The 14,795-nt window shown below is 39.9% G+C and overlaps 1 protein-coding gene across 2 annotated transcripts; it reads right to left on the reverse strand.

Annotated features, from left to right (window-relative positions):
* Positions 1–773: 773 nt before the first annotated feature.
* LOC101164902 (copper-transporting ATPase 1) lies at positions 774–14,462 on the reverse strand. 2 transcript variants are annotated; one of them, XM_023959242.2, is made up of 23 exons: positions 13,971–14,462; positions 12,684–12,814; positions 11,209–11,674; positions 9,924–10,664; positions 9,559–9,753; positions 9,294–9,457; positions 9,007–9,168; positions 8,811–8,887; positions 8,343–8,565; positions 7,995–8,228; positions 7,817–7,908; positions 7,493–7,620; positions 6,594–6,748; positions 6,369–6,503; positions 6,004–6,198; positions 4,298–4,480; positions 3,994–4,207; positions 3,761–3,907; positions 3,516–3,622; positions 3,136–3,339; positions 2,586–2,703; positions 2,412–2,514; positions 774–2,306 (listed from the first exon to the last, which is right to left on the reverse strand). In XM_023959242.2, exons 2-23 carry the CDS (start codon positions 12,801–12,803, stop codon positions 2,033–2,035), a joined length of 4,437 nt encoding a protein of 1,478 aa, XP_023815010.1. In that variant the 5' UTR covers positions 12,804–12,814; positions 13,971–14,462; the 3' UTR covers positions 774–2,032. The 2 variants fall into 2 exon arrangements, with proteins under 2 accessions (XP_023815010.1, XP_023815009.1); XM_023959241.2 differs by having other exon boundaries at positions 3,516–3,658.
* Between the last annotated feature and the right edge of the window lie 333 nt (positions 14,463–14,795).

A 14,795-nucleotide genomic window follows, 5' to 3' on the forward strand; every position in this document is an offset into this window, starting at 1 on the left:
ATGTTTGATTGACAGATTCTCCGGAGCCCGCTCTCAGTGGAAGGGGTATGGACTTTGAACGAGCTTACATTTAAGTGGCAACAGTATTTGCCATAAATACGTCGTCTCAGACCAACTCTGACCAATCGCTGTCATCTGGCTCCAGCAACCCGATGTCCGTCAACTGAATTGGCTTCATTTAGCTTAAGCCAGAAGGAAGGTATTTTCTATGGGTGACGTCACACTCGCTCAGTCCAGTTTTTTTATATAGTCGATGCTCCTATCATGCTGACGTGATGGAGCTCCTGTGGATTATAAGTGAAGAATATCATAAATCTTCCTCCTCTCATGTCAATGTAACTGGCCAGCATCTCTGTGTATGGCAAGCGAAATAAATCCTAAATCACCAGGAAACCGGACATTTTTCCTGCTGATTTTTGATACCTTTCACTTGCCATAGTGATGCACTTGCTTTAGGGCGGAGCTCCTCAGTCCTCAGCTCAGATCCCAATTTCTCCATATTTTGTTGGAAGAATCGTCTCACATTAACAGCAAGCTGCTACAAAAATAAAATAAATTTTGTTAAAATTCCCAATGTCAAATAGATTATACATTAAGTAATAGTATGGTCTTCATCCAAAGAACTAACAACTTAAAAGAAGTCCGTATTTAAAAACACATCCACATGCACCGAGTTGCATTTGATTGAGAAAAGATACAAACAATAAAGGAATTTCTTGCACCAACTTGAGCTCCACAGCACCGTCTTCTGGTCAAAACTGGACATGACAAGGTTCCTTTGCAAAAGCTTTTTAATTCCAAGGCACACAATCTCCAAAGGGCTATGCAATAGAGCAAACATGGACTGCAGAAAAAATTAATCTGAAGTCGCGTGAACGCTTTTAGAGAACATTGCACCAAAAAGAATGACTTAACTTCACCTGGCAGGATGTGAGCACTACAGAATAAAAAAGCAGCAGGATAAACCGATGTCCTATCAAAGGAATTTGTAATTTTGGCTTAAACAATTCTGCAAACATATATGGCAGTAAGAGCCCATGACTGACACTTTTATTTTGTATTCAGTAACATGTTCAACCTCTAAGTTTAAGGCTATCTTAAACCAATAAAAATACACAGATATACCGAGACATTTGACTCACTACAATAACATTGTTAAACACGTCCTATTTTTTTCAGCAGCATGAAATAAAATGTGGGCCGACTTCTGTGTTCATCAGACAGAGACAAGTCACTCATGTGACAACTTCATCAGATTTTCTTTTACAAGGTGATGATAATTTTGTTTTTCAAAACTTCACTTCTGGGACTATAACTAGTGGATAGAGAAATCTTTGGGATTTTTCTGGACTTTTTTGACTAGTTATCATCTGCTGCAGACGCTGTGTTCACACCACTATCAGCTTTTTGTTTGTTAAGTAGCGTCTTTGGGATTATAATCCTTAGTGTGCTGAAGATTTACACAGTCAGCGACAAACTCCATCTTTTAGGAGACAGAAAATCCAAACTGATGTTTAAATTACAAAATCATCACAAAAGATAAGAGGAGAAAAAAGATAAATACTTATATAAATATTTCTAAGTAAGATTATACAATTGCGTTTCAATTTCTTTAAAGAATATTCATAAAAATATATACTGAATGTCTTTAGATCCTCTCTCTGCTTCATATCTTTGGACCCGCTGTTGACGATTGTAAAGGCAAATAGTTAAAGTTCCAAGGAGGACTTTTCCTTTATTTCTGGGTCATGGACACCTCCATGAACGCTAAGAGGAGGCTCCGTGACACTGAATGATTTGAAAATGTTAAGAGCATCACTGAAGGCAGTTGTCTTCATAAAGGACAGACTGCAGCTGAGGTGCATTTGATCAGCTGCACGAGGTAAAGAGGCAAACATGCTTTCTTGCAGTAAAGGGAGCTGATCTGAGGCACAGAGAGCAGATGGATGAGCTAAAACCTGTTGGGACCCTTTCATTTTGGCACGACCCAGTCACTGATTCAGTCCTCCGTGGCAGTGTACTCTCCACGTTTTCAGCAGAACTCTTCCTCACACACAGACTCCCCCACCAGCAGTGAGTGCTTGTCGGGCTCATTGAGCGCCAAACTGTTGAGCGATTGTTTGTCTGAGCGTAAGGAGTTGATGGAGGCACGGCTGTAGTTGACGATGCGATCCAGCAGGCTCAGTTTGGGGGAGGGACGCCGCACGACTCCCATGCCGATGTGAACGCTGATGTCCGACAGGCTGTTTTGACGCTTGCTATGACCAAGTCTGGCCTCCAGCTTCTCAGCAGTGGGTTTTGTGTAACTATGGAGAGGAGGGAAACAAATGAGGGAAGGTAAAGGCAATAATACAGACTAATGCACTGCAGGCAAACAAAAGACTGAAAACCAACTTCAACTTTCTTGTTACCATTTCAAAAGAAGAGAAGACACGACCACAGAGACGGAGGAAAGCGCCATCGCAGCAGAGCCCATCCACGGTTGCAAAACCAGACCAATGGGCAGAAATACTCCTGGAAATAATCATTCTTTACTACAAAAACTTTAAAAGAAGTTCTGCTGAAAAGTATTTTGATGCACTAACCAGCAGCAATAGGAATTCCCACCAAGTTGTAGATGAGAGCAAAAACAAAGTTGATCCTAATTCTCTTTACTGTCTTTTTAGAAAGGTCAATACTGCCGACCACATCCAGCAAGTCGTTCTGCACAGGAGACGAGGCGACGCCGAATCCCATCACAGAGACAAAACATAAAAAACATTCAATATTAGGAAAAAAGTAAGAGAACACAAAAAAATTACACTTTTCTAACATCTAAAGCTGCTTTATTATCAGTTATTTTCTGGTTATGACACATTTTAAAGATTAAGTAAAAATAAACATGTGTAAGGAGTGGCACAAATTGTCAATTATTTTACAAATAAGAATTCATCCGATGAAAACAAGAGTGGAAGCAGCTTTTTTACTTTAAATATTGGTGTCACTCAGCAGAAATGAGGAGAATCTCCACTTTTTTTTGTTTCCTTGTTATTTACAAGATATTCAATTATTAAAAGTGTGTTTGGTGCTTAATCCTAATCCCATTTTAAAATGAATACCTGAGTTTATGCCGGGAGTTCAAATAGAAAGATTTACCCTGATCAGCACCACGTCTGCTGCTTCTATGGCCACATCTGTTCCGGTTCCTATGGCGATGCCCACGTCAGCCATGGCCAGAGCAGGCGAGTCGTTAACCCCATCACCCACCATGGCCACTATCTTTCCAGCCTGCTGCAGCTGTTCTACTTTGGCCACCTTGTGGGAAGGCAGCACCTCTGCAAACACCTTTCTGATGCCCACCTGGAAGACAATCATGAGAAGACTGGATTACAATAACTGTACCTCCTATGACATGAAGAGAATGTTTTTCTCTCCAGCCTCCCGTCTCTAAATGAAGAACCTGGCTGAAAAGAAAAAGACGATGTTTTTGCAGAAACATACAACAACTAGAACGATTTTTTCGGCAGCCCTCATACCTGCGCTGCAATGACCCGAGCCGTCTTACTGTTGTCTCCAGTCATCAGCACCACCTCCAGACCCATGTTGGTCAGTGTTTGGACTGCCAGCTCAGCCTCAGGTTTCACTGTGTCAGATATGGCTATCATTGCACACAGCATATCTGCACACAAAGACTAATTTTTAGCAGCTGTTTCATATTGTGAAGCATATTTTCTGAATAGAGTTCCTGTATTTCCTAGAGTTTGATGTAAATTCTACTCACTGTTCACAGCTACTAGAACAGCAGTGCGTCCTCGGCGCTCGTGCTCCATCATGGCTTCATCAATCTCTGCTGTGATCTCCAAGAAGTTTCTCCTCATCCACTCCCTATTCCCAATCAGGACGACGTAGAGGTCTGTCGGACCTGAACCTGCAGTACAAGCGGAGGACAACAGGTCAAGTTTAGCACAGTGCTATTAGAACGGTAAAGTGTCCGTTAAACCACAGGCTACATACTTAGTGGCTGTGGATCCATGATGAGTGGATGGGAGCTGCTGGACGTCCGTGTGTCACTGATCTGAACGAGCACGCTGTTCCGATGGTTGTTGTCCTCACTGTCGCTGTCTCCCTGCTTCACCACCGTCTCCGTGTTGCTGACCTGACATCGGACGCCACAACCTGGGACCGCCTGAAAGTCTGTGCACGTGCCTAGAGACTCTGTGCCGAGCTCCTGCAAGAACGCCGTTCCAAAAATGTCAACTCCAATGTGCTGCCACATTACCAAAGAGTATGAGGGGTTCAAAGTCACATGAAAACCAACCTGTTTGCAGTATTTGGTGATAGCTGCTCCTAGAGGATGTTCACTGTTGTTTTCGGCTGTGCCCACAATGGCCAGCAGACGAGAGAGAGGCATCTTGTTCCCCTCCACCACTGTTTTGACCTGGACAACCTTTGGAGCTCCATATGTGATGGTGCCAGTTTTATCAAATACTACAGCCTGGACCTGCACGTACAACCAAATGTAGCTTTTAGGAAATTTGATCTCCAAGAAGTTTCTCCTCATCCACTCCCTGCACCTCCCCCGACTCCAAAAACATCATCATTAAGCATGCAGACGACACAACCGTCCTCGGCCTCATCAGAGGTGGGGACGAGTCCGCATACAGAGACATGGTGCACAGGACCACCATCTACGGCGAGGACAACAACCTTGTTCTCAACATAGAGAAAACAAAATAAATACTGGTGGACTACAAAAGGAAAGCATCGCCACATTAGCCGCTAATCATCAACGGGACTGTGGTGGTGCGGACCAACTGCAACCAGTTCCTGGGTCTGCAGATCATTAACAGCTTCAGCTGGGAAAGAAACACTGTTGCCACGGTGAAGAAAGCCCAGCAGAGGCTGTCCATCATCCGGCTGCTCGAGAAGGCTGGACTCATGCGCAGGACCCTTACCCAAGCCTGCAGGGGGGCTTGTGGAAAGCATCCTCACCAGCGGACTAACAGCCTGGTTTGGAAACACCACCATAAAAGAGAAGAAGATGCTGCAAAGGGTCATCAACACAGCTGGAAAAATCATCGGTTGTAACCTGCCATCCATGGAGACTAGGCCTGCACAATATACCGCAAATTTATCGTTATCGCAATATCCAGCTCTGCAATATGCATATCGCAAAAGATTGCGAATATCGCAATAAATTGTAAACCCAAAATGTGTTAAAACAATCTTATGGCAGCTTGACGCATTTAACGAATCAAATAAATCCCTTTTTGCTTTGACCAATCAGATGGACGCCTTCCCATTGTTTACCAATCAGATGGAGGCCTATTATGTTAGATGTTTGTCACCTATGTCGATGAGGGTCATTTGGAGTGCAATTTAAACTGTTGCAATGAAATGGGAAAGATGTTTTTGGCATTTTTCTATATCTTTATATACCGCAAATTATATCGTTATCGCAATATTAATCTCTAATATCGCAAGTTTTCCTCATATCGTGCAGCCCTAATGGAGACCATCTATAAACAGCGCAGCAGGAGGAGAGTGACAGAGATCAAAGACAGACACCACCCCGCCCACGCATTGATCCAGTGTGTGGACTTAGGTCACAATCTCAGACGCCGCAGGCCCAAAAGCCTCCACGCACACACCACACGCTTCCACAACAGCTTCTTCCCAGCAGCAATCAGAATGCTGGCACAGAACATCAGAGAGGGAAGACTGGACTGAATCATGACATGCCATCCAGCTGGTACACTAAGTGCAATAAACAATTAATTCCACATGTGCAATAATTCTTCTGAATAGATCGGGACGCTGCAATATTCATATTTACTCATATTTATTCTTTTTTAAATTTTTGTCCTTTCTATCTTCACCCTGACATGAGAGATGCCAAAGAAAAATTCCGATGTACTGTATGTGCAAACGGCAATAAAACTTGAACTATTAAAGTTTTCTTTTTCTTGATTATTAGATTGATATTTGATTGCAAACAGTAAAGTGTCAAATTGCAAAACACACCTTATGTGCCATTTCAAGGGGCTCTCCTCCCTTTATCAGAATACCGTTTTGGGCTCCTACCCCTGTGCCCACCATCACCGCTGTTGGAGTTGCTAAGCCAAGAGAACAGGGACAGGCGATGCATAACACAGTTATGGAAGCCTGGAAGGCGAAGCGAATCACGGTCTCAGATCTAGAAATGCTCTCATTATAACCCTGCAGAGAAGAAAAAAGGCATTCTTTAATTTTAAACCATGAATACTTTTGCTTCAATCAACGAAAATGTAATACTCACAAAAACAGGACATTATAATAAGATTAGTGACATTTGTGTGAAAACTGAAGATTGGATTGGATAAAAACTGTCAGTGTTCAAATAAACTTACTGGAAAGTATTTTTTGACAAGAGAAAAGTCCAAAAACCCAATGATTATCCAGACGATCAGTGTTAGCAGAGATACAGCAACAATGAAAGGCACAAAGTAGCCACTGATCTTATCTGCATATTGCTGGATGGGAGCCTGAAACAGAACACACACATATTTAACAAATGCAGAAAGCGTCCCTCAATACTAATATGCAAAGTCCAGATTTCAAACGACACATTTTACCTTTGAAGTCTGAGCCTCTTCAACCAGTTTAACGATCTGAGACAGCGTGGTATCCATGCCAACATGCGTAGCACTGACGAGCAGAGAACCATTCTGATTAATGGAACCTGCGATGACGGTGCTTCCGGGCTTTTTTGTGACTGGCATGGCCTCACCTGAAATCCCAAAGCAACAGCCGATCAGAGAAACATTACAGGGGTTATCAGTGCTGGAGAAGTTAATTCACTACTGTCTGCTTTGGCGTGCTCCTCAGAAAGTCAAAGGTTTTTTAGTATTTGCTATACGCCGTTGTGTGCCCTAACCTTGGATTTTACACTATCAAATAATGAAACTGAAAGTACAAATGATAATAAGATAATGTTCACTGTGAAACAAGTGGAGATCATTATTTATATCAGGAAACAATCATTTATTTCACCTAACTCTGCAGAGCAGTGATGGAGACTAAAGGTAGCAAACAAATGATGTTATGTTGAAGAGTTCTGTATTTCATCTGTGATAACAGCAGTGAAACAAATTTAATCTACCCACGGGAAACACATCCACTGTATTGATGTTACACTGTTTGGCAATAAGATTCTCTGCTCTGTAAATACCTAAAAACCAAAGGACTGTTCAATTATCAGACTCGAATGTGCTTCACAAAATGCTTTATTGCACAGGTAAAACTTAAATGATATTAATATTGTATCTAAATAGCATTATTTTGTATTGTGAAAATGAAAAACAATCAATTAAATCCATAACTGTGTTTCACGATACAGACCAGAAAAGCAGCATTTGAAAGATTTCCAGTTTGATTTTAATGTAGATCCAAATAAAGATGAACTAGTCTGACACACTTTTGATGCATCAAAAATAATAATGAACTAATACTGAAAGCTGTCAGCTCAACTCACCTGTGATGAGAGACTCATCAGCCATTGAATGCCCCTCTAAAACTCTCCCATCAACGGGAAACTTTCCTCCAGGAACAACTTTCACCACGTCACCTCGCTGCACCAGCTCCACATCCACCTGCTCCTCACTGAACATACAAAGCACAAGACATCTGAAAGGTTTAGAATATTTATGGTTTGTCAAAGCTGAAAATTCTTGAAAACCCTTCTATATATGTTATGCTTGTTTTATAGGTTTTATTTTAACTCTTGAGATTTGATGCAGCCCAAAAACAAACAATAAAAGGACACGTTTGTGTGATCAATGTGGAGAACAAGGTGTACCTGAGAATAACATTATCGCTGCCAAGAGTGACCACTGTGGCTTCTGTTGCTTGTAAAGACATCAACTTGGACAAAGCTTCAGAAGTTTTACTCTGAAAAACAACAAACATTGGATTTGATTTGATTCTGTTCAACAATTTAATATCAACTACAAAAGAATAATAATAATGAGTTATACCTTAGCTATCTGTTCCAGCCAGCGACCCAATGAAATGAACACAAAAAGCATAGGAGGTGTGTCGAAAAAAGTGATGGGATTAACTTTTGCTCTTTCCACCATGGCCACTATTAGGACGACCAGAGAGTAGCTAAAAGCTACTGAAGTAGCTAAAACAATGAGCACATCCATGTTTGCAGACTTGTGCTTAAGTGCTTTATAGGCTTGAATGTAGAAGTAGCGACCTCCAATAAACTGAGAAGAGAAAAAAGGGAAAATGGTAGTTCAGCCAAACACATTTCAAAAATAAAAAATAAACAAAAATAAACAATGAAATTCTTCATTGTACGATCAATCCTCCAGCTTTACCTGTACAGGCACACAAAAAATGAAGGAGAGAAGGTTCATGATCGAAAGGCCGGGGAAAAGCTGTCTTTCCAGGAACATGGTGGAGTGGTAATGGTTCCGGTCCTCGACTGTAGCGTTGTGATGATGTGAAGCATTCATGTGGTGGTCCATAACCATCATGTAGATCATCATGCCCATCACAGGAACACAGAAGATCAAGCTAATGAGGAAGGATTTCCTCCATCTGAGAGAGTGGAAACAACTGAGTTAATGTGGGAATTATTAGTCACAATGCAGACAATGTGCAAAAAAAAGGAACTTCTGTTCATGTCTGTACTGTTAACAACATTAAATATTCAAACATTACAATAGTTTGCATGTTTCATTTGCCAAATGCAGACTTTGTTTCCAAGAAATGTATCAGATAAAAAGGAAAATAAAGTGATGGCCAAATGAGTTTAAAAAGGCTAAAGAGAAAATGTTTCTTACTGCCGGATCTCTTTGCTGTGGTCTAGGTGACTGGCAGACCGATCTCTCTTGACCAGAGAAGCTTTAAATCCCAGGTTCTACAAACAGACTTGGATCAAACTTCACATCTACAGCAGGTCTGGCTTCAATGTGTGCTATTTGAAACCTACATGCAATGTAAAAATCAAATGCTGAGAAACAAAACAAAGCAATAAACCTCAATCAGCTTGATGATGTCTCGCGGCCCTAAAACCTCTGAGTCAAACTTAACGTGCGCTTTGTTGGTTGCCAAGGCGACAGAGGCATATTCAATTCCCTTTTCCTTCATCAGGTTGGATTCAATTTTGTGAACACAAGAGGCACAGGTCATCCCCCTGATCTGAAAGGTAGAAAGAAGGAGCAACCAAGGAAGTGATAGATATTTGAAATGTATATAGATATGAAGTGTGATGACATTAATTAAACCTTGCAAAAAATATGCGTTAATGCATAATGTTGCCTCACCACAAGCTCCAGGTTTCCATTGGATCCTTCATAGTTTTCCATGACGGAGGCAGTGAAGCCCAACTCTTTCACGCACTCCACTATCTTCGGAGGATCGATGACTTCAGGGTTATAACGGACCTCTGCTTTACTGGCCATTAATGCTACTAGAACAAAGTAGATCCCTGCAGAAGATGTTAATTTCACAAACCAAGAACAGCAGTTGAGTTAATAAAGGAAACAATCAACCCTCACTGACATAGAAATGCATATGTTTCTTTCAGACCTGGTTCGTTCTTGAGGTTTCGCTCAATGTTTGACACGCAGGACGCACAGGTCATCCCTCCAATCTGGATGTAGCATTTAGAGTGTGTGCCCTCAGTGGATCCTCGGTGGGCTTCTTTGGGATCAAACTCCTTCCCTTGATCAGGTGCTGTACTTGCAGATGTTGTAATATTGGGCTCAAGCAGAGAATTGGTCTCTAATCACAAAACAAAGTGCATCTCATGGATGTGCTAAAGCAACATGAACATTTTTAAAATCTACTTTTTGAAAGTTATGGCAACATATAGGCGCAACAATATGCCTGAACTTTTGCTGGCACTTCTTAAACCAAGTCACAAAGCCCTTTACCACTTTTCTTTGACTTACCAGGTAGAAATGCATCAAAGCCCATATCCTCTACTGCTTCCCTCAGCTCTTGTGGTGAGGTCAGGAGGGGGTCATACTCAAAAATCCCCTGGTGATCTGCCAGTGAGACTTGTGCTGATACCACCCCTTTTCTTTGGGAGATCATCCCCTCAATGGACTGCACACAGGAGTTGCAGGTCATGCCTTCAATGTGGATGTTGACTGTAGATACCAGAGGCTGTGTAAAACAAGGCTGCAAAGCTGCAGGTTTGGCTTGAGTTACACATGCAGGCTGTGCACGTGCAGAAGTCACTGGGTTAGTTGATCCTGGAGCTTCAACCTTAAAGTTTCCTGGAGGCAGCGCCTCAATTGCCTGCTGCAGCGCAGAAACAGTCACCTTGTGGGGATCATAGCAAATTGTAGCCTGCTCCTTCTCAAGAGAGACCTCCACAGATGAAACACCAGGCAGCAATGAGATGTTGTCCTGAATGTTCACTACACAGGAACGGCAGTGCATGCCTTTTACCCCGAGTAACACCAGGGTTGTGTCTATGAAGACTTCTGTCTCCTCTGAAGAGGAAGTTAGTGTTGCTTTTTGAGAGTCAGCAAATCGCTCAATGTCTCTGTTGGACAACTGCAACGGTTTAGGTTTGGACTTCACAGATGCCTTAAATCCAGCAAAAGCGATTTGCTCAACGATGGACTGGTGGGTAATGAGGTAAGGCAGGTAGATGATAGTAGCTTCTTTAGACTCCAAAACAACTGTGAGGGGAAAAAAATTGTTACAACAAAAGGGGAAGACAACATTTTGATTTAAGAAATAAAAAATACTCATTCTACTTTGAATTGTTTCCTTTAGTTTTACTATTTCACTTACTTAAGATTTAAAAAAAATCAAAAGTAAAGATTTATCTAAAAAAAATCTCTATGTAGCTGTAAACAAACCCTGGGATTTATATAACATTCTAAAATACATTTTTCGAACGGACTTCATAAATTCTTTAACACCATGGAATATATGTCTTCAGCATAATTCGTATTTGTTTATAATTCAACAGATTCAACAGTTCCAGTCTGAGGATTTAATGAGTCATGGTCAAATGTCATCGAGGAAGCTCTCAGGGGTGAACCTAAGGACGCTCATTGCACAATGTCCTGACAGCAGTGAGGTGAAGAGTTAGGAACGAACCATACCAAACACCACAGTGCAGAACTATGCAGACTAAATTATAGATTACAGATTAGATTGTTTTGTCTATTCATTTATGTTGTTTTTTGGAATTTGAATGCAACTAAGTGGACTCACCTTTGATCTTTTGAATTCCGTTCAGTTTTCCAATCTTCCCTTCAATGGTGGTGACACAAGAGTGGCAAGTCATTCCTTCGATGCGTAACTTTAAAAGTGCGACTCCATCGTCTTTCATCTTAGACGTTTGGACGTCTGCAAGTGTCAGACTTTCCACTACTTTACTGAGCTCCAGTGTGGAAATCAGGGAAGGGGCAAAAGTGATATGGAGGTCCTTCTGGGAGGGACTCTCACAAACTTCCAGAACTCCTTTGGTCTGTGAAAGCTTCTCTCGGGCTTCCTGATGGGCTGCAGGTGCCAGAGCCGACGTGGGGATCAGCTGGGTTTCTGTAGATACCGCTGTGGCCGTGCTGCCATCTGGAAAGCTTGATTCAAAGCCCATGTCTTCAATAGCTTCTGACAGGGACTCGGGGCTCTGTTGACCCTGGTCAAATATCAGGGTTGCAGTCTTCTGCTCCAGAGACACCTTCACAGAATTATTACAAAAACTTAAAAGGTGGGAAAGGGTCAAATAAAGAATCTGTCATACATCTATTTTTTTTTAAAGATTACACCTATTAGTGTAGCTTCTTATACTAAAAGATAATAAACGGTATAAATACAAATTGTAAGCGTGTCAATAAAATGTTTCGTACTCAAATGTATCTGCTTTTAATTAAGCAACTTTAAATAACTTCCGCAATTTAAAAGATGAACTTTAAAGCCATAAAGCTAGTACACTGAGTCCATAGTCTTTGAGAGTTTTTAGCACGTTCTTTCAGCATGATGACCCTCAGTTCTCTGTCTTGAGCAAGAATAAGACATGTGACACACTGAACGGATCACCTGACTGGCATAAGCAGAAACACACAAACTAGTGAAATTTACAACTCAGTTTGAAGCTGACTGTAAGATTTTTTTAATGAGAAGAGAAACTGATAATTCTTCATCTTCCAGTTGGGGAAAAGATAAATTCCCTCCTCACACATCGAACAAAGACCAACAAAATGATCCAAGAATCAAAGCATTTTTTTAAGTAACGATCATTTCCTGTGGTTAGAAAGTTTGCATCGACCTGCTGTCAGTCTTTTTTAGAAAGCAGAGCATGTCTGGAACACACAATTACATTAACTTTCCATTAAACCTCAGCCTGAGGGGTAAACACACAATAAACAAAAAAACAGACCTTCTTCATTTGCAATTAAACTGTCTTGTAGCGACTTTTAATAGTAAATTTAACTGACCGGACCCGAGAAACTAAGAATGTCAAATTCATTTAAAAGGACAATGTGAAAATCTGCTCAGAGAATTTAAAAACACGATTCTGATACCTAGTTTTAAAACACACAGAAGTGTGGTAAATTAACACAACAGATAGAGTATTTAGAAGAAAAGTGCAAACGAACGTTTTTTTAGAAAGAATTATCTGAAATCAGAACAAAAATTGCTCAATGTCAAGTAAAATGCTTATCTTTGCATGCAAACACTGCATTTACCCGTATATGAATGACTCCAGGGAGAGACCCAATCCGCTGTTCTATGGACTGAACACATGATCCACACGTCATGCCCTCCACTTTGAGAGCAACTGAACACAGATTCACTTTCTGTGTCATTTTGGGTTTGGCTGAAAAAACAAACAAAAAAACCCAAAGATTTTTTTCAGTTTATATACAAGAACACAGATTCTCTTTACAATTGTAAGATAATAAAAAAAAAACCTTATCAGAGCTAACACAAAAAAGACTGAAGTTCTCTTAAAAATATAAAAGAAGTTTAATTAACAACATCTGACAAATATTACAAGATTTCTCACATTCAAAAGAAAATTCATTCATACTTTAAAATACTAATAAATGCTCCAATTAAAAAAGCTAAACATTAATTGTTAATTACTAAGACATAAATATCTGGCAAACTCTTTCCTTTCAGTCTGCTAAATCCGATTATAAAACAAAAATGAATATGATGTGTTTAAACTGTTTTTCCATATAAAAACAGAAACAGATTTCTAAAGATAAAGCAACAGTAAAACACAGATAAACAATCTATGTTGTCTGCAAGCTCTAAACTGAGTGTGATAAACAAATAAACAAAAACAGTCTAAATAAGATAATAGACTAAACTAGAAAACATTTTAAAAATATTAGGAGGTTTATTTACCTTTTATTATATTTATAATTATATACATGTAAAAGTTAATTTGATTCGGTCCCTTTTATGATGTTAAGCCACGTCTTGCAATTTTCAATTTAGTTCTATGTTTTTGTAATGTTCCAATTGTTGAAATTAATAGATAAAAGAAAAAGAAAAAAAATAATGGTTTTCCTGTCTTTCAGCAAAGATGGGGAAAAAGATTTTTTGGCTAAATCGTCGATGTCTAAACTAAAGCCAATATTCTTCTCGCACAGTAAACAATGTGTCAACAACTCAAAAGTTACTTTTCTAGAAGCTCATTGTTTACAAAAACAACAGCATTACTTTGAAGGTTTAAATCTCCAATGCCTAAATGGGTTAACGTATTTGTTTGATCGTTGGAACAAATTAGCTTGAAACCAACAAAACCGAATGAAAATGACTAAAGGATATAGATACACGTTTTAAAATAATAAAAATATATATGTTAGGTTTGTAGTCAAACTGAAAACAATTGATTCAACTTAGCCAAGTTTACACAGAAAACCGTCTTTTTCCTGTAAAAAATGAGCCATTGGTCTTTTAAATGCCTCCTGAGTAAAAGATAACATAATATAAAAGTAAAATAAGTAATTAGATAACATTACCGGTACGTCTTGAAATGAAAACAAGCCGTTCTCTTGAATCTTCACGCCGCTGAGTTTAGCCTATGGGCTAGCAGGCTACATAGGGCTAGCGAGTTGGCTAGCATCGTAGTTTTTATCTGAAATTACTGTAAATTAAACAAGTATCCTTTTTATTGTGTTTGCTATACTACAATGCTGAAACGACTGAAATAACATCTTTACTCGGCTGCTTTCATTAGCTACGGCTCTTAGTTTTCGCGACGAGACTAGCAACCGGTCACGACAGGGCGGAGCTTCTCTAGCCAAGTCACGCATAGGCCCGTTTTTTGTTTGAAGGGCGTCGTTCTAGCAGTGTCCAGCTAAAGTAGTAATTAGCAGCAATTTTCATTTAAACTTTTCTTGAATCCAAAAAGATAAAAAAAAAATACTAATAAAACATATTTAACAATTTCGAAGGTTTTCGTTACATGATGGTTTTTTAAAAGGAACAGATGTCAAAAGCCTGCAAGTCTTAATGCAGGGTAAAAAAACTTCACCTTTTGATTTCCCGTAAATAACTTATTTTCCTGGGCTCCTGTGTCATACCCTGTCATCTTCATCCCTCATTTTACCACAACAATTCAGTTTATTCTTCCATTGTGTCCTCTCGGTGAAAACAAACACCAGCAGTTGACAATGTAGTTTGTCCTGCCTGTATAAACACACTACAGCCAGGGACAGTACTCCTAAAGCTACTTGAAGCAGCCTCACACTAGATTTTCAAATGTAAAATAAAAGTAATGAGTTTATATAGCTTAATTTTAAGTATTTTTTGCTTTAACCCAATGAATGCAAAAATTTCTTTGA

This window comes from Oryzias latipes, chromosome 10 (assembly GCF_053564925.1).
Source record: "Oryzias latipes strain Hd-rR chromosome 10, Olatipes_Hd-rR_3.1".
NCBI classification, from domain to species: Eukaryota; Metazoa; Chordata; class Actinopteri; order Beloniformes; family Adrianichthyidae; genus Oryzias; species Oryzias latipes.

Coding starts and splice junctions, on each gene's coding strand:
- LOC101164902 (XM_023959241.2), bottom strand. CDS start 12,803: ATGACACAGAAAGTGAATCTGTGTTCAGTTGCTCTCAAAGTGGAGGGC. Junction 6,749..7,492: donor TGATGAGTCTCTCATCACAG/GTGAGTTGAGCT, acceptor TTGGGATTTCAG/GTGAGGCCATGCCAGTCACA. Junction 3,908..3,993: donor CATGGATCCACAGCCACTAA/GTATGTAGCCTG, acceptor CTTGTACTGCAG/GTTCAGGTCCGACAGACCTC.